Below are 24,712 nucleotides of genomic sequence, written 5' to 3' on the forward strand. Positions count from 1 at the left end.
CAGAATCCAGCTGGAAAGAAGAAGGTGGAAAACAAGGCCCAGGGGAGGTGGAGCTGGGCAACTGGAAGCGGAATGAAATGAATGAAAATTCTTTTAACGGAATTGGGGGCTCCTGGTGTTGCCGCAGGAAGGAGACGTGGGGTGACCCCTCAGCCTGAATGGTTGGCGGGGTCAGTGGGAAGGTGGACAGGGACAGGAGAGAGTTCCAGAACCTGAGAGCACAATCTGGGGTGAGGTGATCTCACTGCAGACTCAGGATTCTGGAACTTGGGCTGCCGGATGGGCCCTATATGAAAGATGTAGTAGGGAAAAGGAGCGACAGCTGGCTATAGGGGCCTCCCCACAACCCTCCCCAACACCCTAGGAGAGCAGCCTCTCTCCGCTGGTCCCGGGGTGCCATGGAGATGGAGAGCACAGCGGCCTCCACCCGTTTCCACCAGCCTCATATGGAGCGGAAGATGAGCGCGATGACCTGTGAGATCTTCAACGAGCTTAGGCTAGAGGGCAAGCTCTGCGACGTGGTCATCAAGGTCAATGGCTTTGAGTTCAATGCCCACAAGAACATCCTCTGTAGCTGCAGTTCCTACTTTAGGTATACCAGGGTTGCCGAAGGAAGCCCACGGGGGCAATGGGCCCACTTGGAGACATGAGGGTTGTTTTGTGTTTCCGGCCCAGAGACCCTGCCAGAGCCTTGAGCTCTTGGCTCCTTGGCCCTCTCAAGAGGCACCCTTTCGGCCTAGAGAGCCTCTTCTAATTCTCCACTTCTTTCTTGAATTCTTGCCTAAACCATCCTTTGGGAAGGTTGGCCCCATCTCAGGATTTTCTTCTTAGCCTAAAGACCGTGCCACTTTTGCCACCCCAGTGCTCCTCTCCCCATAGATGCACCCGTAAACAGGGTGGTGAACAAGCTGGAAGGAGGGATTGTGAAGGGGGGAAAGGCCATGATAGTATTTAAAAGAAAACAGGAGTTGGGGCCCAAATCCTGTAACCAACCCAAGAAACAGAAGGCCTTGAACTGTTGAACATAACTTGTTCCTGAGCTAAAAATGTTTGGGTAATCATCAGTCCCTAGAAAAATGTGTCCCAGTTATTGTTTAAAATGCCCATTCAGGGCCCAGAGAGATAGCACAGCGGTGTTTGCCTTGCAAGCAGCCGATCCAGGACCAAAGGTGGTTGGTTCGAATCCCGGTGTCCCATATAGCCCCCCGTGCCTGCCAGGAGCTATTTCTGAGCAGACAGCCAGGAGTCACCCCTGAGCACCGCCGGGTGTGGCCCAAAAACCAAATAAATAAATAAATAAATAAATAAATAAATAAATAAAATGCTCATTCATCTAGACTTAGAGCAGAACCTCCAAAAGATCAACTTCCACATATTTTCACCCCGTCCAGTCCCTGTCACAAGACACCCCCATCTATGTCACATAGATGACATTCAGTCACATAGACAATTGCAAGGCTGGATTCCAATGACATGTGTAGACTGTGACATTACAATGCATTTGCATTTCTAGGTGTCACCAAATGTCTTTTTTGTTGTTTTGGGTTGTTTTGGTTAGCCCAGTAGTGCTCAGGGCTTATTCTTGTACACAGGAATCACTTTTGACAGGGTTTGGTGGGTCATATGGGATGCCTGGAATCAAACTCAGGTCAGGTTTGGTTGCAAGGCAAGTGACTTACCTCTCTGGCTCTAAAAAAATAATATAATAATATTCTTAGCTGGGGGCAGAGGATAACATAAAAATAAAAGGATTGAGAGGTTTGTAGGTCCCTGCTTAGAAAAGAAATATAGCAGTGCTCAGGGGTTATCCTGGTACTGCACTCAGGAATCACTCTTGGCAGGCTCAGGGGACCGACCACATGAGCTACCAGGGATTGAACTTGGGTCAGCTAAATGCAAGGCAAGCACCCTACCTGCTGTACTATCTCCCCAGTCCCCACTTAGAGCCTATATGCATACAAATCTCTGAGAAAAAGGAAGCAAAAATAAATATTACAGCAGGGACTTCTGTCTTATTCGACAACTTAGGTAATCCCTAGCTAGTAGTAGGACCCAGTAATTAATTGTGGTATCATAGTTCCTTTTTCTTTATTATTTTTAAATTGATTCCCCTGGGCTGGCCGATGGCTCCAGAGGGTTTGGACTGCTTGCTCTGCCTGCAGGAGCCCTGAGTTTGATTCTCAGTATTTCATACTCCCTCAAGCATCACCAGAAGAGGCCCCATGTACTGCAGAGTGCCCCCACAATTGGTTCCCTTTCCATTTTTGTTGTTGCTGTGATTAATTTGTGGTGCTTGCACATGTGTTTGTTGGGGGAGTTGCATACTTGTAGTGGTCAAGTCTTCACACACTGGTGATGCTGCTTTCTGGGGTACTTCACTCTCCCCACCTGCAGGGGGCGCTGGATATCAAACTCACTGGCAAGGCCTTAACTTTGCCACTGCGCCAGCCCGAGTTCCTATCAGTCATTTATTTATTGATTGACTTGGTGGTTATGTTCAGAACTTATTCTTTTTTTTTTTTTTTTTTGGTTTTTGGGCCACACCCGGTGATGCTCAGGGGTTACTTCTGGCTGTCTGCTCAGAAATAGCTCCTGGCAGGCACGGGGGGAATCATATGGGACACCTGGATTTGAACCAACCACCTTAGGTCCTGGATTGGCTGCTTGCAAGGCAAACACCGCTGTGCTATCTCTCCGGGCCCAGAACTTATTCTTGACTCTGCTCAGGGATCTCTTTTGGCAGGCTTGGGAGACCATGTGGTATGCTGGCTATTAAACTCAGGTCAGCTTTGTGCAAAGCAGCACTTTATCTACTAAAATATCTATTTATCCCCTATTTATTTTTTGGGGGGGACACACTCAGCAATACTTAGGGGTTCCTGGCTCTGCACTCAGAAATCACTCCTGGTGCTGGGGGGACCATCTGGTATGCCATGGATTGAACCCAGATCTGCTGTGTACAAGGCAAGTGGCCTAACCGCTATACTATCTCTCGGTCCCAATCATTTCTTTTTTGTTTAAGCACCAGCAATGCTCAGGGGTTACTTCTGACTCTATGATCAAGAATTACTGGGGCCGAAGAGATAGCATGGAGGTAGTAGGGTGTTTGCCTTGCATGCAGAAGGACAGTGGTTTGAATCCTGGTATTCCATGTAGTCCCCCGAGCCTGCCAGGAACAATTTCTGAGTGTAGAGCCAGGAGTAACCCCTAAGAACTGCTGGGTGTGACCCAAAAACCAAAAAAAAAAAAAAAAAAAGAATTACTTCTGGTGGTACTGGGGGAACAAATGAAGTGCCAAGGATCAAACCTGGGTCAGCCACGTACAAGGCAAGCATCCTTCCCACTGTATTAACTGGTCTTCTCAGTTATTGATTCTTGAATATCTATTTTGTGGCAGACACTATTCTGGTTACTGGAAATTAAAGCAATGACAAAGGACAGAAATGTTCCCATCCTCAGAAAGTTTACCAAATATAGGAATTAGGCATAAATATTATATGTCATCAAAACATTAACTGTGAGAGGAAAAATACAACAAAAGGGAAATAATAAGTAATGGTGGCAATTTTATAAAGGATGGTCAGGGAACCCGAGTGATAGTAAGGGGGTTTTGGTGCTTGCCTTGCACAAAGCTGACCTGGGCTCAGTCCCTGGCACTACATATGATTCCCTGAGCACCAGAAGCAGTGACTCCAGAGCACAGAGCTAGGAGTAAGCCAACTGTGGCCCAAATTAACCCCCTCCAGTGTAGGATTAATCGAATCCCATCCCACTCAGTATATGCATTGTTGCCCAATGATTGGAAACATCTTTTGTGCCTTGGATTGGTCTTTAGACAGCTTATTCTCCACCTCTGAGTGTTGTCTGATTCTTCCTAGTAAAAACCCTGGGGTTTCAGGAAAATGCTCTTTTGTTTCTGGACTTCCCACTGAACTTCCTGCTTCTTAGGAACTGAAGGCTTACATGTTAGAACTCCTGAATGCATTTCACCTCTTATTGTGTGTGGATTATTTCTTACATTGATATTTGCTTCCAGACCCAGGTCTCTCAAGTGTTCTGTCTTTGGAACTTGAATTAATACCCCAACAAAAGGACAGATGTGTGAGATTAGTTATGGGGTAACTTCCAATAATCTAATCAAGAGATGGTAGTCATTTAAACAAAGACCGTAAAAACGAATGGTAAAAATGTTACCAGATTCAGGAGCTGGAGTGATAGCACAGCGTTTAGGGCATTTGCAATTCTGGAGATGCGTTGGACGATACTATTTTTTGTTTGTTTGTTTTGGGTTCACACCTAGCGGCACTCAAAGGTTACTCCTGGCTCTGCACTCAGAAATTGCTCCTGGCTGGGGCACGGGGGACCATATGGGATGCTGGGATTCGAACCACCGTTCCTCCTGGATCAGCTGCATACAAGCAAAAACTCAACTGCTGTGCTATCTCTCCGGCCCCTGGACGATACTGTTTTTTAGAGGGGACACACCAAGTGGCACTCAGTGATTACTCCTAGTTCTGCACTCAGAAATTACTCCTGGCCAGCTTGGGGGACCATGTGGAATGCCAGGTTTCAACCCAAGTCGGCCGCATGGTGGCAAATGTCCTATCGCCTGTGCTATCAGCCTGTGGACAATAGTATTTGCTTTTTGGTTTTGTTTTGTTTGGCTTTTGGGCCTCACCCGGTGGTGCTCAGGGGTTACTCTTGGCTCTGTGTTCAGAAATTACTCCTAGCAGGATTGCGGGGGACTATATTGGATATCAATATAGATGAACCCAGGTCATCTGTATGCAAGGCAGACTCCCTACCCATTGTACTATCTGGCCCAGGACAATACTATTATATATAATCTTTTTGTCACAGTTTTTTTTTTTTCTGTTTTTTTGGGCTACACCCAGTTGTACTCAGGGGTTATTCCTGGCTCTGCGCTCAGAAATCACTCCTGGCAGGTTCGGGGGACCATGTGGGAAGCTGAGAATCCAATCCAGGTCAGCAAACCCCTGGTCGGCTGTGTGCAAAGCAAATGGCCTACTTTTGTGCTATCTCTCTGGCCCCTCTTTTTTATCACCATTGTTGAGGACTACACCCAGCAGTTTTCGGGGGGCAGGCATACAATGTCAGGACTCAGATGGGACCCCTTGGAGTCGAGGCATGTACTTTATTCCAGTGGCACGAACATTCAGAACAGCACAGTTTCAGGGTGTCTCACTTTGACTTTCCTTCCCTCCATTAAGATAGGTGGTCTTTGTGGGCCTGTATTTGGCTAGGAGGCACCGGAGTTGCTTCCTCAGACCTTCATTGTTATTTTTTTCCTCAATGAGAAAAAGACGTCCTCTGGGCCCGGAGAGATAGCACAGTGGCGTTTGCCTTGCAAGCAGCCCATCCCGGACCAAAGGTGGTTGGTTCGAATCCCGGTGTCCCATATGGTCCCCCGTGCCTGCCAGGAGCTATTTCTGAGCAGACAGCCAGGAGTAACCCCTAAGTTCCACCAGGCGTGGCCCAAAAACCAAAAAAAAGGAAAAGAAAAGAAAAGAAAAGAAAAAAGACAAAAGACGCCCTCTTTCTCAGGATGAAAAAGTGTGGGAGTGAACAACATGCAAGACCTTGGGAAGAGTCTCTTGCCCATGGCCTGTAGCAGCCTTCCTGCCCCACCCCATTGCCTTCACATGCCATTTATTTCCATTGGGGGAATTGTCTCTGTGTTTTGGAAAATTATCTGTACTCTTTCTTTACTTTGGGGGCTGAGGGCATACTTGGTTGGGCTCAGGGCTTGCTTTTGGCTCTCAACCCCCTGATCACTCCTGGAAGGGTTTAGGGGACTATATAGGGTGCCAGGGATTGAACCTGGTTTGGCCGCAGGCAAGGCAAGTGCCCTACCTTCTGCAGTACTATTTCTCCAGCCTGATATTTCCAAGCTCTCAAGGAAAGTAGCAGAATGCAATTGAGAAACTTTTGGGTGACTGCAAGTTTCTTTCTTTTCCAGAGCCTTATTTACAAGTGGCTGGAACAACACTGAAAAGAAGGTCTATAACATTCCTGGCATTTCCCCCGACATGATGAAGCTAATTATTGAATACGCGTACACCCGGACCGTCCCCATCACACCTGACAATGTGGAGAAGCTGCTCGCTGCTGCAGACCAGTTTAACATCATGGGCATTGTCAGGGGCTGCTGTGAGTTCCTCAAGTCAGAGTTGTGTTTGGATAACTGTATCGGTATCTGCAAGTTCACAGACTACTACTACTGTCCTGAGCTGAGACAGAAAGCCTACATGTTCATTTTGCACAACTTTGAAGAGATGGTGAAAGTCTCCGCCGAGTTTTTAGAGCTCTCAGTCACTGAACTGAAGGATATCATTGAGAAAGATGAACTCAACGTCAAACAAGAAGATGCTGTATTTGAGGCCATTTTAAAATGGATTTCTCATGATCCCCCAAATAGGAAACAGCATATTTCAGTTTTGCTTCCCAAGGTCAAGTTTAGTTATTCGCTTGTGGAGGCTTCACGGGGCACTATGGTTTCCTTTGTCCCAGAGGGATTGTCTCCAGTTCTGAGAGTTCAGTCGGATTTACTTCTAACCAAGCACCTAGAAAGCATCTAGTTTCTGGAACTTGGCGCCTTTCTTTCCTTTTGATGTTGTTAGTTCTTCCTGCCCATCCTATCCTTGTTTTGTTTTGGGCCACATCTGGCTGTGCTCAGAGCTTATTTCTGGTTCTGCATTCAGGGATTACTCCTGGCAGTGCTCAGGGGGCATACGGAATGCTGGGGACTGAATCACCTGGTCGGCCACGTGGAAGGCAAATGCCTTACTTGCTGTACTATCGCTCTGGCGCCATTGTCTTCCTTTCACCCTTTGCACCCTGTGTGCTTCCCCAAGCCCAAGGTAGAAGTTAGTCAACTGACCAAAACCTGTGCATTACCCACAACTTTAGGTAGTTGGTGCTAATTTGTGTTTTATGTTTAGGGACGTACTTTTTTTTTAAACTTTATTTATTGATTGGTTATTGGGCCACACCCAGCAGTGCTCAGGGGTTACTCCTGATTCGGCACTGAGAAATCGCCCCTGGCAGGTGATGGGATGCCGGGAATCAAACCGAGTGTCTCCTAGGTCAGCCGCATGCAAGGCAAACGCCCTACCACTGTGCTATCTCTCCGGCCCCAGGATCTACGTAATGAATAATCACTCTATTCATAGATATTCAATGAATAATTACCACTACTTTTTCCTAATCTCAATACTGCCAACTGAGCAAAGAATGAGCTAACCTATGACCAGTTGAGGTGCCTGCCTTCTATGTAGCTACTCTGTATCTAAATGTATCCCACTTCCTAAACATAACTATATAAACTGAGTTGTAGAGGCCAGAGAAATAGCTCAAAGGGCTACAGTGCATGCTCTGCACAGGAATGGAGACCTTGTTCCCGAAAACTGCATGATCCCGGTCTTGCAAGTACCTCCAGGAACAACCGTTGAGCCCAAACCTCACCACTCATTGCATATTGATGTCTTATTTGGTGGTGCTGGGATCACTTCTAGCTCCGTGGTCAGGATCATCTGGGGTTCTGGGGATCAAACCCAGGTCCGAAGCAAGCAAGACAAGTGCCCTGCATGTGAGAGGCCCTGGATTTGATCTCTGGGACTGTAAAAGTTATAGCAGAGTAAATTTGTGTGAGTGGGAGGGAGGAGAGAGAAGCCCTCCCAAACAGTGCTCTGAATCTTCAGGTCTCACCTTGTAATAACCAGGCAAGAGATTCTGTGCTAGGGATCAAGGATAGAGGACATTCAGGCCCTGCAGTGTCTGGGAACATCAGGATCACCCCCAGCCATGCTCAAGAATCTCCAGGGATACACCCATGATGCTTGGGGTACCATGTGGTGCTAGGTTTCGAATGAGAGTCAATCACATGCAAGATATACACCCTAACCTTTGTACTACTTCCTTGGCCACAATTTCCTGGGTTTGGCTTTGTATTGACACTCAAGAGTTTACTTCTGGTTTTGGACTCAAGAATTATTCCTGGGGGCTGGCGAGGTGGCGCTAGAGGTAAGATGTCTACCTTGCAAGCCATAGCCAAGGAAAGGACCACGGTTCGATCCCCCGGCGTCCCATATGGTCCCAAGCCAGGGGTAATTTCTGAGTGCGAAGCCAGAAGTAACCCCTGAGAATCTAACCGGTGGGGCCCGAAAAGCCAAAAAAAAAAATAAATTTATTCCTGGCAGTGCTTGGGGAGACATATGGGATGCTGGGGATTGAACCCAAGATGGCCACTTGCAAGGCAAGAGGTCTACTGGCTGCACTATGACTCCAGTCCCCTCTCCGGTCCCTCCTTCCTGAAGTTGTTTGTGGATTATGCCCAACAGTATTTAGGGACCGTTCCATGCAATGCTTGGGGGACTGTATGTGGTGCTGGGGATTGTACTCGGGTTCACAGCATGCAAGAAAGGCCTTACTCCCTTTGCTACCTCTGGCCCCTGCCTAACCCATATCTTTTTGGAGAGTGTATGGGCACAGCCAAAAATGCACAAGAATTACTCCTGGCAGTGCTCAGGGGACCTCACTGCCATTCAAAGGCCATTGAGGGTTCAGGATAAGGGTTTTCTGGGGACTTTCACCTCATCTGAATGACATTCTGTATTTCTGTCTTAGGTTCGTCTAGCCCTAATGCATGCTGAGTACTTCATGAACAATGTTAAGATGAATGATTATGTCAAAGACAGCGAGGAATGCAAGCCAGTCATCATCAATGCCCTAAAGGCCATGTACGACCTCAACATGAATGGACCCTCTAATTCTGACTTCACCAACCCACTTACCCGGCCCCGCTTGCCCTATGCCATCCTATTTGCAATTGGTGGCTGGAGTGGTGGGAGCCCTACCAATGCCATTGAGGCATATGATGCTCGGGCAGACAGATGGGTGAACGTCACTTGTGAGGAAGAGAGTCCCCGTGCCTATCACGGGGCAGCCTATTTGAAAGGTTATGTTTATATCATTGGGGGGTTCGATAGTGTAGACTATTTCAATAGTGTTAAGCGTTTTGACCCTGTTAAGAAAACGTGGCACCAGGTGGCACCCATGCACTCCAGACGTTGCTATGTCAGCGTAACAGTCCTCAGCAACTTCATTTATGCCATGGGAGGATTTGACGGCTATGTACGTCTCAACACTGCTGAACGTTATGAGCCAGAGACCAATCAATGGACACTCATTGCCCCCATGCATGAACAGAGGAGTGATGCCAGTGCCACAACACTCTATGGAAAGGTAAGAACCTAGTGTGAGGGGCCAGAGAGATTGCACAGTGGTAGGGTGTTTGCCTTGCACACAGCCAATCCAGGTGGTGGTTTGAATCCCAGCATCCCATATGGTCCCCCCGAGGCTGCCAGGAGCGATTTCTTAGCGCAGAGCCAGGAGTAACCCAAGTGCCTCCGGGTGTGACCCCAAAACCAAAACTAAAACCAAACAAAAAAAAAAAACACCAAACCTGGTGTGGGCTGTGCTGGGCAGGGGCAAAAGGACAGACATGCCTAGAAAAATGCTCTTTGGGGGGAAAAGGGAGGAGGAAGAAAAGAGCAGTGCTAATACTTGTTTTGCAGTATTCTTACCTCAAATAAAATAATGACCTTGGGATCTTGGTAACTAACAATTTTGTTGTTTTATTTTGGGGCCATACCTGGTGATGCTTAGGGCTTACTCCTGGCAGGTTTGGGAAAGAAACCATATGGAATGAACCCAAGTTGGCAGCTTGCAAGGCAAATGCCCTACCTGCTGTTCTATCCTTTCACCTCTAGTAACTAAATTTTACTTGTTAAAAAGCAATATAGGTCAGGCCGGAGAGATAGCATGGAGGTAAGGCGTTCGCCTTTCATGCAGAAGGTCATGGATTCGAATCCCGGCATCCCATATGGTCTCCCGAGCATGCCAGGAGTGATTTCTGAGCGTGGAGCCAGGAGTAACCCCTGAGCACTGCCGGGTGTGACCCAAAAACCAAAAATAAATAAATAAATAAAAGGACCCGGAGAGATAGCACAGTGGCGTTTGCCTTGCAAGCAGCCGACCCAGGACCAAAGGTGGTTGGTTCGAATCCCGGCGTCCCATATGGTCCCCCTTGCCTGCCAGGAGCTATTTCTGAGCAGACAGCCAGGAGTAACCCCTGAGCACCGCCGGGTGTGACCCCAAAACCAAAATAAATAAAATAAAATAAAGCAATATAGGTCATGAACTGAATAGTAACTAGAGTGATTAAGGTACTTGCCTTGCATAGATATCTGGTTCCATCCCAAGCACTATAAATGGTCCCCTGAGAAGTGAGAGAGCAAGGAGTAACCCTGAGCACCACTGGGTATGGCCCCAAAACCAAATAAAATAAAACAAAGAAACAGACTAGAGAGATATGCATGCTTTGCAGGAGGCCTAGGTTCCATTCCTGGGCAACACAGAATCCTACTAATGACCATGAGTGACCCTCAGAACACTCTTGCACCACGTCTGAGCAGGGACCAAAACCAAAGTGTGCACATATGGAAAAAAATATACCCCTGTACAAACTAATCCAAATCATACCACCTCCCCATATATAGTTCCTTCACATCGAAGTAACAATTTTAATCATCTTGAGATCTTCTTCACACAGGTCTACATATGTGGTGGGTTTAATGGAAATGAATGCCTGTTTACAGCAGAAGTGTACAACACAGAAAGCAACCAGTGGACAGTCATAGCACCCATGCGAAGCAGGAGGAGTGGAATAGGTGTAATTGCTTATGGAGAACACGTATATGCGGTGAGCTGACCTTGCACCATCACAGCTTGCTTGCTTTCTATTAGCAAACAGGACGGGTAAACACTTGAAAAGCTTTTCCTACTCTAAGAGGGAGATGTGAATTTGCAAGGCACACACCCTGCAAAGCAAACCTTCTCCATGAACGGAAGCGATGGCTAACAGTTGACTATGTAGGACCAAAGTGATAAGTACAGTGGGGAGGTTAATTGCTTTGCATTTGACAGACCTGGATTCAGTCCCTGACACATCCCAATATGGTTCCCTAAGCCTGCCAGGATTGATTCCTGAAAACAGAGCCAGTAATAACTTCTGAGTATCACCAAGTGTAGCTCAAGAAACAAACAAACAAAAAAAACCACCTCCCCAAAACACCCAGTAGACCATGTTTCTCCTTTGTTGTCCACAGGTAGGCGGTTTTGATGGGGCTAATCGACTTAGGAGTGCAGAAGCCTACAGCCCAGTGGCTAATACCTGGCGCACAATCCCCACAATGTTTAATCCTCGGAGCAATTTTGGCATAGAGGTGGTAGATGACCTCTTGTTTGTGGTGGGGGGCTTTAATGGCTTTACCACCACTTTTAATGTTGAGTGCTATGATGAGAAGACCGACGAGTGGTATGATGCTCATGATATGAGCATATACCGCAGTGCTCTCAGCTGCTGTGTGGTACCAGGGTTGGCCAATGTTGGGGAATATGCAGCTAGACGGGACAACTTCACAGGATTAGCACTGCGAGATGAAGTAAAGTACTCCGCTTCGACAAGTACCCTACCTGTATGAGCCTCTTCATTTAGCTAATAAAAGGTCTAAGCAATAAGAATTAATTCTTTTTTTTTTTAAATAAATGCAGTGTTTAAACTTGGAAGAGTACTGGAAAATGTTCAACTTAAGGGAGGCAAGGGTTGGATTAAAGAGGGAGTAAGAGGAAAGAAAGAAGTAATTATATTTAACAGTGCATAATTTATAATGAAACAAAAAAAAAAAGAAAACACACAGTATAAACCAAATCTAAAGAAATAAGTTTATTTAAAACGTTCACTGAGACCATTAGTTGCTTTAACACAGAACAAGATAGCTTTAAAAACATAAAACAAGCGATTGTACAAAGTAAAGTCTCAAAGTGTCCTGAATTCTATGGCTCCTCTGACTTACAGAGGGACATCCAAGAGCAGCAGACTTTTGGTCGGGCGGAGTGGTTTGGATACGGCTAGCCAAAAAGACCTAATATGTCAACTTGAACTAAGTATGTTTCACAAATAACTCCATAAAACCTAGCACACGTATCAAAAGATCTTCAAATAAGTAGCAAGCACGACTTCACCAGTGGCATTATGCGGGAGGACTAAGCTAACAAGTGCTCTTTGTAAGGGCTTCAATTAAGACATTCGGGGTAATGTGCAGACAGAGTAAGACAAAAGCCCTTTACAGGTAATCACAGAAGAGCAGTTATTTGGCTCTAATTCAAAGTTCTTGAAATAAAATGGCTGCTACATTATGTTATTGTATTACATCACTCAGCTATGAGCTGTTTTGTTTCCAGTAACCAGAATACTTATAATGTAAGCATTATAACAGAGCCAGAAAAGGGCTATTCTTATGAAAGTAACAGACTGGAGTAATGACCTGTGTCAAAATGTTTAACCACTGAATTGTTTGTCAGATATTCTATAATTAAGTGACAAGTTACAAGCACCCTACTTTCCTAGTGTAAATAGAGAACTTGTTTCACAATTTTGTTATATGCTCAAAATATATAAACATGGCCAAGAGATTTTATAGAGCTTACATTGACAAAAGTACAAATAAAGACCCTTTAGTTATAAGTATTAGGTCAGGTAACTAAAATACTCAATTTAGCTTATCTGTCTACCTACCGTATTGTTGATATTAGAATTAAGAAGCAGAGAATGAGAGAGTTAAAACACACCCCACAATCCACACTCGTTAAGAAATATGAAGAGAAGAAAGTGGGTACTGGAATGAAAACTGTCTTACCAGAAGCAGTTTAAAATACAAAAACAAGCAAATCTTCCACAACATCTTTTTCAGCTTCTGTTCTGTGTTTTTTAAAAGTTAGTGTTTAAAGGAAAAAAAAAACATTTTTTGATTCAAAAACACTATTCAAAACCAAATGATCAAGACAAATGATTCAATGAATTTAAAGATCTGTTTCTGAGCAAAATATTTTTGTTGGCACAGCAAAAGCAAAGTTGGGTATCAAGATACACAAGACTAATCATGCAAACAACTGCAAGTGTGATGTATTACTTAAATACCAAGCTCATGACTGACATTCTTATTATGGTGGGATCAACATTGTCAAAGGATATGAGAAGATAGAGTAACCTCACTTAAAATTATGTTCAGTTCCTGTTTGGTATAATCAATTTCTTCTCTTTTCCTTCCACAAAGCAGAAGTTTGCTTAAATATACATTTGGTTGTCTTTTTAAAGCTTTATTTAAACTACCAAACACAATCTTTGGAAGTTTTCTCTAGAAAAGAATCCCTTCTCCCCTGGCCCCAAAGATTCATTTTTGGCTACTTATCATAATTAGCTTCTTTCCAAGTACTCCAAGAGCTCATTTCCAGTTTAGAATTTCAGAATGTCAGCCTTGAACAGATTTAAGCAAATCTGGTTTCTTTCCTCATTAACAAGTTAGTTAGGCTATTTCTGAAGTATAAGTTATTGATGTAAAAATCATTCATGTGAATTCAAATATGAAAATTAGAAACTCAATAGCCAGGAACCCTCACACACTGTCATCATGCAAGGCAGGACTTACCCTTTTCCTTCCAGCCATGGTCTAGGCTGCCTGCTGAGTTAAGAAAACAACAATTTCAATCACGTTTTCAAAACCAGATCACACCTAAATCTGCAGATTAAGAGTAACACCCTCGGAGAGAAAAACTGCGGGTCCCTACGAGAGCTCTAGGAATTGTTACACCACCACTAAGAAAACGTTTGATAGCTGAGTCTATTAGAAAAATAAACACATCATTCAATCACCTCTTCTTGCATAGAACTCTCCCAACTAGGAACAAGCAATTCTCAGAATCCAAATGGCTTTTATTCAAGTAATTTGTAGCCACAAGTAAGTGGAAATTGAGAAACTGGCAGCAGAAGGGAAGACTAAGACATACTCATCTCGAGAAAGAACCTCAGTCTCTCATCTCCCACCACCCACAACCAGTCGACAATGGTTTTTAAGCAGGTTTCCAACACATTTACCGAAACATTTTGTCCTTGACAAGAATGTGAATTTAGAAATCTCATCTGGTTCTCAGTATAAAATCCAAGGGCTAAAGACTGAGAGCCATAATTCCTAGTTGTGCTTTTTTTTTCTCGATGACTGGGACAACTAAAGTTATTGATAATGGACAAAAGAGAAACACAACTTCTAGAATGGTACTCTAAGGAGGTAAAGACATTTCAAAACAAAGATCAACACCATATTGGGTCCACACTGCGAATCCGTAGAGCAGGAGATCCATGCTGAAGAGCCAACCTGAGAGCTAACTTGTAGAAAAGCTCATGAAAGACAATCAGAATACATCTACATCAACATAAAAAACAAAAACAAAACAAAACAAAAAAAAAACCACTCTAGGATAAAAACTGAAGAGCCATAATAATGATGATGATACATGAAATTTGGTATTCTAGGCTCTGGCAAGTTTCAATAAAAATCTAGGACACTGGAAATATTTTCAAGAGTCAGAGCTGAGAAATGTCTTCTCTTTAGCAACCTTTCTTCTAAATTGTTACTTCCCAAAGTCAACTGGAAGCTGATTTTAGGAAGGGATTTCTATACAATATGCATTTGATTAGAGCACAAATTTAAAGTCGAAGGCATCAAGTACTGATTGTCATAGGCATTATTTACACTCGGTATCTTCTCAAGTAAGCCTAAAACTCCTGAAATTAACTCTCAATTTTTTAATGTTTCTGATTTCTTAAGTCTACAGTAATACTTTTTATTTTCCTTAGAGACAAATTCACATATATAACTTTCTTTATATTCTTCATCACTTAAAGATCAATACTTCTGCCAACTACCACCAGCTCAGTCGATGGCTTAGTCTGTAACCTAGCTGCTAGAGAAATTAAATTGGCAGAGAGCAAGCTCACTGAGAAAGAAAACAGAATTTTCAATCAATATAACACATCAATGCAAACATTCTGAAATCATCTTGCTGAAATATTGTGCTTTTACTTTCAAATCTCAGCCTCACTATTGCACACACCTCCTGCAGATGGGGGCTCAATGCAAAAATTCTGCTCTCGTCTCAAACAACCAGTCAGGAAACAAATGAAAAAAAAGAGGCATTGAAGTAAATGTGCAAATAAAAACGGTGCTTTAAAGCAAGTTCAACACCTAAGTCCATATGATAAGAGTTCTAATTTGTTGGCAGAAAAACAGCCAAGTTACTACACCGGGTTTTTCCACTTGTCTTTAATAAGATCTTAGTAGCTAGCACATAAAAACCAGAGACAAAGACTGCAAGCTAACAAAAACTACCAGTTTCCCCAGTCTTCATCTTTGAACTACATTTCCTTTACAGAGGGTAATAAGCCATTCAGGTACAAAATAAGTTATTGACATACTTTTTCAAATAACAGTCTGGACAGCGTCAGCCTCACCGGACAGGTGTAACTGTGGAAGCTACAGAGAACCAGAGAACCTAGCATTCAATCTGAGAGCTGGGCACTCGCCGCATGTTTAGGGCGTGCCGGTGAATTTCTTGCATCTGTCTAATGCGGTCCTTCTGCCACATCAAGTTCTGAGGCATCGGATATCTCTGTGTGCCGTGCAAGTACCGGTACGGGATTCTCACATGGCAAGCCGTGGCCCTACAGCGAGGCTGTGGCATGGGAGGCAGCAGCATCCACCGCTTTCTTTCTGCACAGTAGCGGTAGGCTTCCTTCCGATACTGCTTGTCGATATCGTCACTGTTTTTCCAGCCTCCGATAATGAAAACGTCATCTTTGTAGTAGCAGATGGCGGCTCCTTCGATGCTGAGGACTTCGGGTGGTAAGCTCTCGAGGATCTCATCAGAAACCTGGCTAGTAATTTTTCTGACGGCCTCTTCGTTTTCTAAGGAGTAGCTCTTGGGACAGCACGAGGCCGTCTGGTAGAAGTTGGAATTGACCACCGACATTTGGAAAAAGCAGTAATTGTCAATGAGAGGCAGCGATTCCACATCCTGCCACTGGCGAGTCTCTGTGTCATAGCAAGTGATCACAGCTTTTAATCCATCTTCAGTGTCCCGGTCGACAGGAGTGCGAGCAGCAATGTACACGAACCGATCTTCGATGGCCAGGGCTTTGACATCGCGAAGGATCTTTGGCGCCGATTCCAAGTTATGCCACTTATCAAGTTCTGGATTATACACAGTTACATCTTTGAAGCCAGGACTAAAGTTGCCATGTCCACCAATGCTATAGAGCTTCCCTTTGACTTCTGTTAGCCCAAAAGAATGTTTTCTTGTCATCAGACTGCACACATGTTCCCACGTATTCAAGTTTGGGTTGTACCTTTCCACCGTTTTGGCAAACCCTGGCTCCATGGATCCAGCAACGTACACGTAGGATTCTGTGATGGCAACAGCATGCCCGTCGAGGTGGTTGTGAATGTGAGGAAGGTTGACCCACCGGTCCTCATCGACAAAATAGCCCACACACTCACTCAAATAGTCCCCTCCCTCCGACACGCCACCGATAACCATGATCACGTCCATGTTCTGCCCATAGCGAGGTAATAAGGAGATGTGAGAAGCAGGAAGCTGGAATGTGCCAGACTGAATGTTCTCAGCTCGCAGAGCATGCCTCTCCACTGCGTCAGACACCAACTTGACACACACTTCGTTGTTGGCCACAAGCCTCTCTGGCTTGACATGCCGAGTCAGGTAAGTAGGTTTCATTTGGGATAATCGGAGCAGTTTGAAAAGTTCTTCAAAGTATCGTTCTCTCTCTTCGGCATTTCTCTGAACCCACTTCAAAACGGTTTCAAACAGAACCTCTTCGGAGTCAACCGTGATTTCCAAGTCCGATAGCCAGTCTCGAATGAGATGGAAAGGCAAAGTGTAAAATTCCTCATCCTGAATGACTTTGTGGAAATTTCTCCGTATCATGTCGGCAGCTTTCAGAGCAAGCTGGCTCAGGGTATACATGTGAGCTAAGCTGTGAATGGCTACACAATTAGACAGGTGAAGCTTTTTCTTGAGAAATTCTCCACAGAATTCTTTCAAACGAATTAATAAGAACCTAAAAATCAAGAAAGAGAAGAAGGATCAACTTTCATTTTACTGTCTGTGTTTCACTTTAAGAGGATCTGAACTAGGGTCTTGAGTACTAGGGTAGGGTGCTTGCCAGGTACACAGTTAACCAGGCTTTCATTCCTGGCATTTCATATGGTCCCCAGAGCCAACCAGGAATAAGCCCTGAGTACAGAACCAAAAGTATAACTTACACCTTAAATATTACCAGGTATAGCCCAACACTCCCCTCCACACACCAAAAAAAAAAAAAAAGATCTAAACAATCTAAATTGAAATTTTTTTGAACCAGAGATAGCATAGTACAGTGGGAAGGGCTCTTGCTTTGCATGTGGCTGACTCAATTTTGATCCTCGGACTCCCATATGGTTCCAAGTCTACCAGGAGTAATCCTGAGTGCAGAATCAGGAATAAGCCCAAATATGGCTGAAAAAACCAATCCAACCCAAACCCCACAAATTGAGACATTTTGCTGTTTGGTTTTTGTGTTTTGTTTTTGTGTCACACCCAGAGCTGCTATGGAGTTACTCCTGGTTCTGCACTCAGAAATTCTTCTTGGTGGTATTTTGGGGACCATATGGGCTGCCAGGGATCAAATCCAGGATGGCTGTGTGCTTGTGCTTTCACTCTGGCCCCAGGTTGTTTCTTGTTTTGTTTTGTTTTGTTTAGATAAATAAAAAGAAGAGGTCCAAGGTCAGAGATGATAGGAGGATAAGGCACTTGCCTTGCATGCAGCTGACCCTGGTTCAATCCCTGGCACCCTGAGGACCTCCAGGAATAATCCCAGAGCACCACCAGGTATTGCCCCAAACATAAAAAATAAAAGTAAGTCCACAGAATTGAGGACCTTAACATGTTGACTCTGGCATTTAATTTGTGTTAAGCCACATTCATGTGTGAGCCACTGGTGGTCTGTGCCAGCACCAAGGACAGAGAGATAGTACAGTGGGAAGGATACGTGCCTTGCATGCAATCCAACCCAGGTTCTACCTTAGAACCATGTATGGTACACTAAATTCCACTGCCAGGAGGATTCCCTGAGTGCAGAGCCCCAAGTTGGGGTGGGAAGGATAGTACAGTGGGTATAGCATTTGCCTTGAACACAGCTGACCTGGGTTAGAACCTCAGCATCCCATGTGGTCACCAGAACCCACCAGGAGTGATCTCTGAGCACTGCCCTGGGTGTGGCCCAAAAATCAACAACATTAAAAAAAACACTGCTGGGTGTTGCCATAAACAAAATAAAACTATGATGTAAAGAGTCACCGCATTTTGCATTTTGCTTTACAATTACGGTATTCAATAACTCTCTGAACACTGTGTATAAAGACGGAAAGGCAGCTTCTCCCTTCACCCCTCTCAGGAAAGGTTCCAGCAAACAAACTGGAACCTAGTGGTTCCAACATCTTTACCCCATCACTCAATTCAGAGCTGTCTGATATGGGGAAACCCTATTTTTATCAAGCAGGTAATTCCCTTAGAAACGTGCCTGGAAACCCTGTGTTACAAAAATAGTTATCACAGGGGAAACATCTGCTATGTGAGGAATACTGCACTTAGCACTTCCTGAGGATCTTCTTACCTGCCCTGCAAGGTAGTAAGGAGTGGTATACTAGGGGCCTGGGTGGGATTTGTAGGGGGAGGGATTTTTGCCTCAGAGCTGAGGAATAAGATGTCAGGGTGTGGAGCACTTAAAACAGTACTTCACACAAAATGCTGCTTGGAAGCCCTAAGAGGGACAGACCAATGAAAAGAGCAGGTATGGCATTTGCCTTACATGTAGCTGACCCAGATTCAATCCCTGGCATCCCATAAGGTCCCTTGAGCCTGCCAGGAGGAGTGAGTCCCGGACAGAGTCAGGAATAACACTTGTGCACCCCCGGGGTATGACCCAAAAACAACAAGAGAGAAGAGCTTAAAGTAGATGATCTGGGTTAGGGAGCTCCAGCTTACATGGTCCCTCAGGCACTGCAAGGACTGACCCTGAAACTGTAAGAGTGCTTGGGAAAAGCCACACTATGGGGAGAAACCCCACTCTACAAGCACTTGAGCAGGTATAGACTCAGACAACACAGCCTACTCCTAGCCCTTTCAAAACACATTTTCTCTTCAATCAACTAAGTAACTAAGTTAGGGGCTGGAGCGATAGTACATCATGTACCTGCCTTGCAACCGGCTGACCCGGATTGGTCAGCCAGTATGGTCTCCCAAGCACCATCAAGAATAATTCCCAGAGTGCAGAGCCAGGAGTAACCCGAGCACTGGAGGGTGAGGCCAACCCCCTCCTCCCAAATTGCCTGGACTGTTCTCAACTCAAACCCAGCTCAACAGCAAAGCAGGGAAAAGTCTGAAAAATTTATGTCTGTGACACAGCAAACATAACTTCAGTGTAACCCGGGCTTCCCACACAAAAGCTGTGCTCAGCACTTGAAACTATCTTTCCAGCTTTCTATTCATTTTCAATCCTGGTGCCTGGCACACCCAGGAGGCATGTCTGACCCAGCCTCCAGCTCTGAAATAATAGAAGCAAAGCAATCAGGCGGAATTTTGTCCGCCTGCCCACCACCCAACAGGCCTGCCAGGCTTCCACAGGCAGTTGAGCATTACCAGCTCAATTTTTCCATGTTCGCCTTTTGTTTAGTTTAGTTTCATTGTTTCTGCGCCACACCCAGTGGTACTCAGTCTACTCCTGGCCTAAGGCTGCTGCCAGTGGGGATAGGGGACCACACTTCAGTCCATAGAGCCAGCTCCACAGCCGTTTCCATAATTTTTTTTTTTTTTTGGGGTCACACCTGGCTGTGCTCAAGGGTTACTCCTGGCTGTCTGCTCAGAAATAGCTCCTGGCAGGCACGGGGGACTATATGGGACACCGGGATTAGAACCAACCACCTTTGGTCCTGGATCGGCTGCTTGCAAGGCAAACACTGCTGTGCTATCTCTCTGGGCCCACCGTTTCCATATTTAATGTGGCTTCTATCACTCTGCTATCTCAATTTCAAGGTCTGCTGCAAAAACATCCTCCTCACCCTCCTCTTCTATTGATTCCTTTTTCATCAGCAAACAAATATGCTCTAGAACTTTCTTTTTTTTTTTTCTTTTTCTTTTTTTGGTTTTTGGGCCACACCCGGCAGTGCTCAGGGGTTACTCCTGGCTGTCTGCTCAGAAATAGCTCCTGGCAGGCACGGGGGGACCCATATGGGACACCGGGATTCAAACCAACCTACCTTTGGTAGTTGCTTGCAAGGCAAATGCAAGTGCTATCTCTCCAGGCCCCGCTCTAGAACTTTCTATCTTAAGAAGCAAGGAGCAGGGAAGATTGTCTTGACTGATGCCCAAACACTTCTTCTATGTGCATCATTTCTCTTCTTTTTTTGGGGGGGGGGAGGGGAAGAAGAGTTTTTGTTTTTGGGCCACACCCCGTGGGCTCAGGGGTTACTCCTGGCAGTCTGCTCAGAAATAGCTCCTGGCAGGCACCTTATGGGACACTGGGATTCGAACCAATCACCTTTGGTCTTGGATTGGCTTCTTGCAAGGCAAACGCCGCTGTGCTATCTCTCTGGGCCCTTTACATCATTTTCTGATCCTTTTTATAAGACTTAACTGACTCCCACTCTAGCCAAAGTATCAGTCACTCTCTTACTGCCAAACTGGCTAGCCCCCTCAAACCTCACTCCTTTGTAGGTTCTTCTTTTAATATTTTGGACTACCCTAGGTTTAGTCCTTCTAAGTAATTTTATCTAGTCCCAAAGCTTTAATTACCATCTACAATTTCCTCCTAGCCTCTATTTTCCGGTGTTCTTATATCCAATTGCCTTCTCAGATACTTGAATCAAAAATAAAACAACAAACCCAACAACCTCTAATCTTCTGCACAAGCTTGCTTTCCTCCAGCCTTTCTCTTCCTCTAAACAAGCAAATTTACAACATCTTCCCATTACTTGGGTTTATAAAACTATCCAATGCTCGTGGGGCCGGGCGGTTGGTTGGCGCTGGAGGTAAGGTGCCTGCCTTACCTGCGCTAGCCTAGGAGACGGACCGCGGTTCGATCCCCCCGGCGTCCCATATGGTCCCCCCAAGCCAGGAGCGACTTCTGAGCGCATAGCCAGGAGTAACCCCTGAGCGTCACCGGGTTGTGGCCCAAAACCCAAAAAAAAAAAAAAAAAAAAAAAAAAAAAAAAAAAACTATCCAATGCTCAAAGGACTAGAGCACTGGAAGTGCAGATTCAATCCCCCCACAAGAAAAACAAAACAAAACAAACGCTACCTGTTGGGCTGGGGAGATAGTTCAAAGGGCTTCGAAAGGGCAAAGACAAGTGCCCTTCCCTGCTGTACTATTTCTTCAACCCCAAATTTCCCTTTTTTTTTTTTTTTTTTTGGTTTTTGGGTCACATCCGGCAACGCTCAGGGGTTATTCCTGGCTCTACGCTCAGAAATCGCCCCTGGCAGGCTCTGGGGATTCAGGATTTCGAACCAACGTCCTTCTGCATGCAAGGCGAACGCAAGTTTCTCTTTAAATCCAATCTCTTTACCTGTCTCATCTCTCATCTGCAGCCAGAGCACACCCCTCCTTCTTTCTTCAGCAGCATGCAACCCTCCTCCGCTCACTGAACCTCCCAACCTCCCATCTCACTCAGAGCACAAACTTAAGTCTAGTGGGCAGATCCAAAAGTCCGACAAATGGGTGGTGTGGTGGTGGGTTGCGTCCTCTCCATCTCCCAACTACTAGTTCACCCCCTGGGCATCCCATCCATCCCTCCTCCTGCCCCTTATGCACAACCTATTTCCCCGAGGTACCCAAGAGACTGTTCAAATTAAATATTTAAAAACACACAAACGAAACATCTCTTTCCCCACGGCGCAACCCCAACTCCGCAATCCCGCACCCACCATCCCTTCCTTCTCAGGTCCCACACCGAGCTCCTCTCACCCTGGGGTCCGTCCCCAGCTGGCCTCAAAATGTTATTTTTCAGAGCCCGGAGAGATAGCATGGAGGGAGGGCGTTCTGCCTCGCATGCAGAAGGACAAGTGGTTGGAAAAATTTTTTTTTCAGATCTCAAAGCTCACGTGGGATCTGCCTAAGGGACTGGATAGGATGTTCCCCACCTGGAAGCCTGGAATGTTCGTTTGCTCGGGCTCCACGAGGTCCAGCCGTTGGGCGATTGCACCTCCCAGCCCCACCCCCCCAGCCCAAGCCCTTGGGCCTCCGCATCCAGCCCTGAATGAACTCGGGCACAGCCTTTCTCCTGCGCAGGGGGTTGGGGAGCCGACTGGGAGAGGAGAGGAGATGGTGTTGGGGTGTGTGGTTGCGCCCCCACACTCGGCCTCCCCTCTTGCTCCCCGCGGGTGAGTCCCCTGAATGAACTGGGGTCTGAGCCTTTCTCCAGCGCAGGGAGTTTGGGAGCAAGTGGGAGAGGAGATGAGACGGTGTTGGGTGTGTTGTGGTGTTGACACCACAGCAGGCCCTCCCCTCTTGTCCCCCTTGGGGTTGCTGAAATGAACTCGGGTCCTGACGCAGGGGGTTGGGGAGCCCGGTGGGAGATGGAGATGAGATGGTGTTGGGGTGTGTGTGTGTTGCCCCACACCAGGCCTCCCCTCTTGTCCACAACCGTGGGGTCCCCCCTTGGGTTGAAGGTCCCTTGAACGAACCTGGGGTCCGAGCCTTTCTCCTGCGCAGGGGGTTCGAGAGCAGATGGAAGAGGAGATGAGATTGGTGTTGTGGCGTGTCTGTTGTGTGTGGGTTTGTCGTGTGTGTGAGGATGATCACCCCCATAACAGCCGGTCTGGCCTCCCCCCTCTTGTCCACAACCACGGAGTGCCCCTCCGGGGTCGCTGAACGAATCTGGGTCCGAAGCCTTTTTCCCTGCTGGGGGGGGGGGGTTCGAGAGCAGATGGAAGAGGAGATGAGATGGTGATGGGGTTTGTGTGAATGTGATGACCACCCCAGATCAGCCGGGGCCGGCCTCCCCCCTCTTGTCCACAACAGCAGGGTCCCCCTCGGGGTCACTGAACGAACTCGGGTCCGAGCCTTTCTCCTGCTCGGGGGGGGTCCGAGAGCAGATGGAAGAGATGAGATGAGATGGTGTTGGGGTGTGTTTGTGTATGTGATGATGACCCCCATACCAGCCAGTCTGGCCTCCCCCTCTTGTCCACAACCACTGAGTGCCCTTCCGGGGTCGCACTGAACGAACTCGGGTCCGAGCCTTTCTCCTGCGCAGGGAGTAGGGGGAGCCGGTGGGAGATGGAGATGGTGATGGGGTGTGGGAATGTGATGATCTACCACCCAGAAAAAGCCGGGCGGCCTCCCCCCCTCTTGTCACAACTGGCAGGGTCCCCCTGGGGGTCATGAAGGAACTCGGGTCCGAGCCTTTCTCCTGCTGGGGGGGTCCGAGAGCAGATGGAAGAGGAGATGAGATGGTGTTGGGGTGTGTGTGTGTGTATGTGATGATCACCCCCATACCAGTGGGGCCAGCCTCCCCCTCTAGTCCACAACCACGGGGTGCCCCTCAGGGTCGCTGAACGAACTCGGGTCCGAGCCTTTCTCCTGCGCAGGGGGTTGGGAGCCGGTGGGAGATGGAGATGAGATGTGTTGGTGTGTGTGTGTGTGTGTGTGTGTGTGTTGTTTACCCCCATACCAGCCGGTCTGGCCCGCCCCCTCTTGTCCAACAACCACGGGGTGCCCCCTCGGGGTCGCTGAACGAACTCGGGTCCGAGCCTTTCTCCTGCGCAGGGGGGTTGGGGAGCCGGTGGGAGATGGAGATGAGATGGTGATGGGGGGGGCTGTGTTGTGTGTGAGATGATCACCCCCAGACCAGCCGGGCCGGCCTACCCCACTCTTGTCCACCACAGCAGGGTCCCCCTGGGGGTCCGAGCCTTTCTCCTGCTTAGGGGGGGGGAGAGAGGCTCCGAGCCGGTGCCGGGGTCCCGTCCCGCCTACCTGTCGGCCAGCTCCAGGACCTCGTGCACGCTGCCGGTGCTGACGCGGATGCGGCCGGTTGTACATGTACTGGATGACGGCCTCGACCCGTGTCGGGCTCGGGCCCCGGCTCTCGGCGCTCCACTGCGCATATATCCACCGCTGGCCCGAGCGCGACTCGGAGAACTGGCCCGACAGCAGCAGGGCGTGAAGTACTCGGTGGCGGCAGCCAGCACCGAGCGGTGCGCGCGGAACTCGCGGCCGCCCCGCGCGCCGAAGCTGAGCGTGATGTCGCAGAGAGGCCCTGGCGCCGCTGCTCGTTCTGCCGCCACGACAGCTCCGAGCAGTGGCTGCTGCACTCGAAGTCCTCCGCCTCGGGGCCCGGCTCGCCGCCGCCCGCCTCCGGGCCCGCCGAGCCCCCCGCCAGGCCCGCGCCTCGGCCGCCAGCCCGCGGGCCCGGCGGCGGCGTCTCCATGCTCTCCATCTCCAGCACCTGCAGGGACGCCGCCGCGGCCGCCGCGGCCGCCGCCGCCACCGCCGCCGCCGCCATCTTGACGCCGCCGCCGCCGCCTCCGCCTCCGAACCGCCGAACCGCCGCCGGCCCGGCTGCTGCGACACAGAGGGATGCTGGGAGCGAGGGCGTGGCCCGGAGGGGGCGGTGGGCGTGCCCCAGGCGACCGGTGGGCGTGGTCGCACGGGGCCCGGGAGTGCGCACGCGCAGATGCAGCGGCAGTTTTT

At 47.5% G+C, this 24,712-nt stretch overlaps 2 protein-coding genes across 2 annotated transcripts; one reads left to right on the forward strand and one right to left on the reverse strand.

Moving 5' to 3' along the window:
* Window positions 1-398: 398 nt before the first annotated feature.
* On the forward strand, window positions 399-11,564 carry KLHL10 (kelch like family member 10). Its single transcript, XM_049779358.1, has 5 exons — window positions 399-592; window positions 5,981-6,470; window positions 8,647-9,264; window positions 10,634-10,783; window positions 11,190-11,564. The coding sequence occupies exons 1-5, from the start codon at window positions 399-401 to the stop codon at window positions 11,562-11,564; spliced, it is 1,827 nt and encodes a 608-aa protein (XP_049635315.1).
* Window positions 11,565-14,919: 3,355 nt separating this feature from the next.
* On the reverse strand, window positions 14,920-24,524 carry KLHL11 (kelch like family member 11). The gene is given in 5 exon segments (XM_049779152.1): window positions 14,920-17,050; window positions 23,996-24,054; window positions 24,056-24,175; window positions 24,178-24,272; window positions 24,275-24,524. Coding segments are annotated over 5 exon segments (2,106 nt in total). The 3' UTR covers window positions 14,920-15,468.
* Window positions 24,525-24,712: the final 188 nt, after the last annotated feature.

The sequence above is a fragment of the Suncus etruscus genome, chromosome 1, assembly GCF_024139225.1.
Source record: "Suncus etruscus isolate mSunEtr1 chromosome 1, mSunEtr1.pri.cur, whole genome shotgun sequence".
In the NCBI taxonomy this organism is placed as follows: Eukaryota; Metazoa; Chordata; class Mammalia; order Eulipotyphla; family Soricidae; genus Suncus; species Suncus etruscus.

What these genes read in the sequence shown, in the direction of transcription:
- KLHL10 (XM_049779358.1), top strand. Translation starts at nt 399, where the DNA reads ATGGAGATGGAGAGCACAGCGGCCTCCACCCGTTTCCACCAGCCTCAT. An exon ending in AGCTGCAGTTCCTACTTTAG is followed by an intron (nt 593 to 5,980) that starts GTATACCAGGGT and finishes TTTCTTTTCCAG; the next exon opens with AGCCTTATTTACAAGTGGCT. An exon ending in TTTCAGTTTTGCTTCCCAAG is followed by an intron (nt 6,471 to 8,646) that starts GTCAAGTTTAGT and finishes TTTCTGTCTTAG; the next exon opens with GTTCGTCTAGCCCTAATGCA.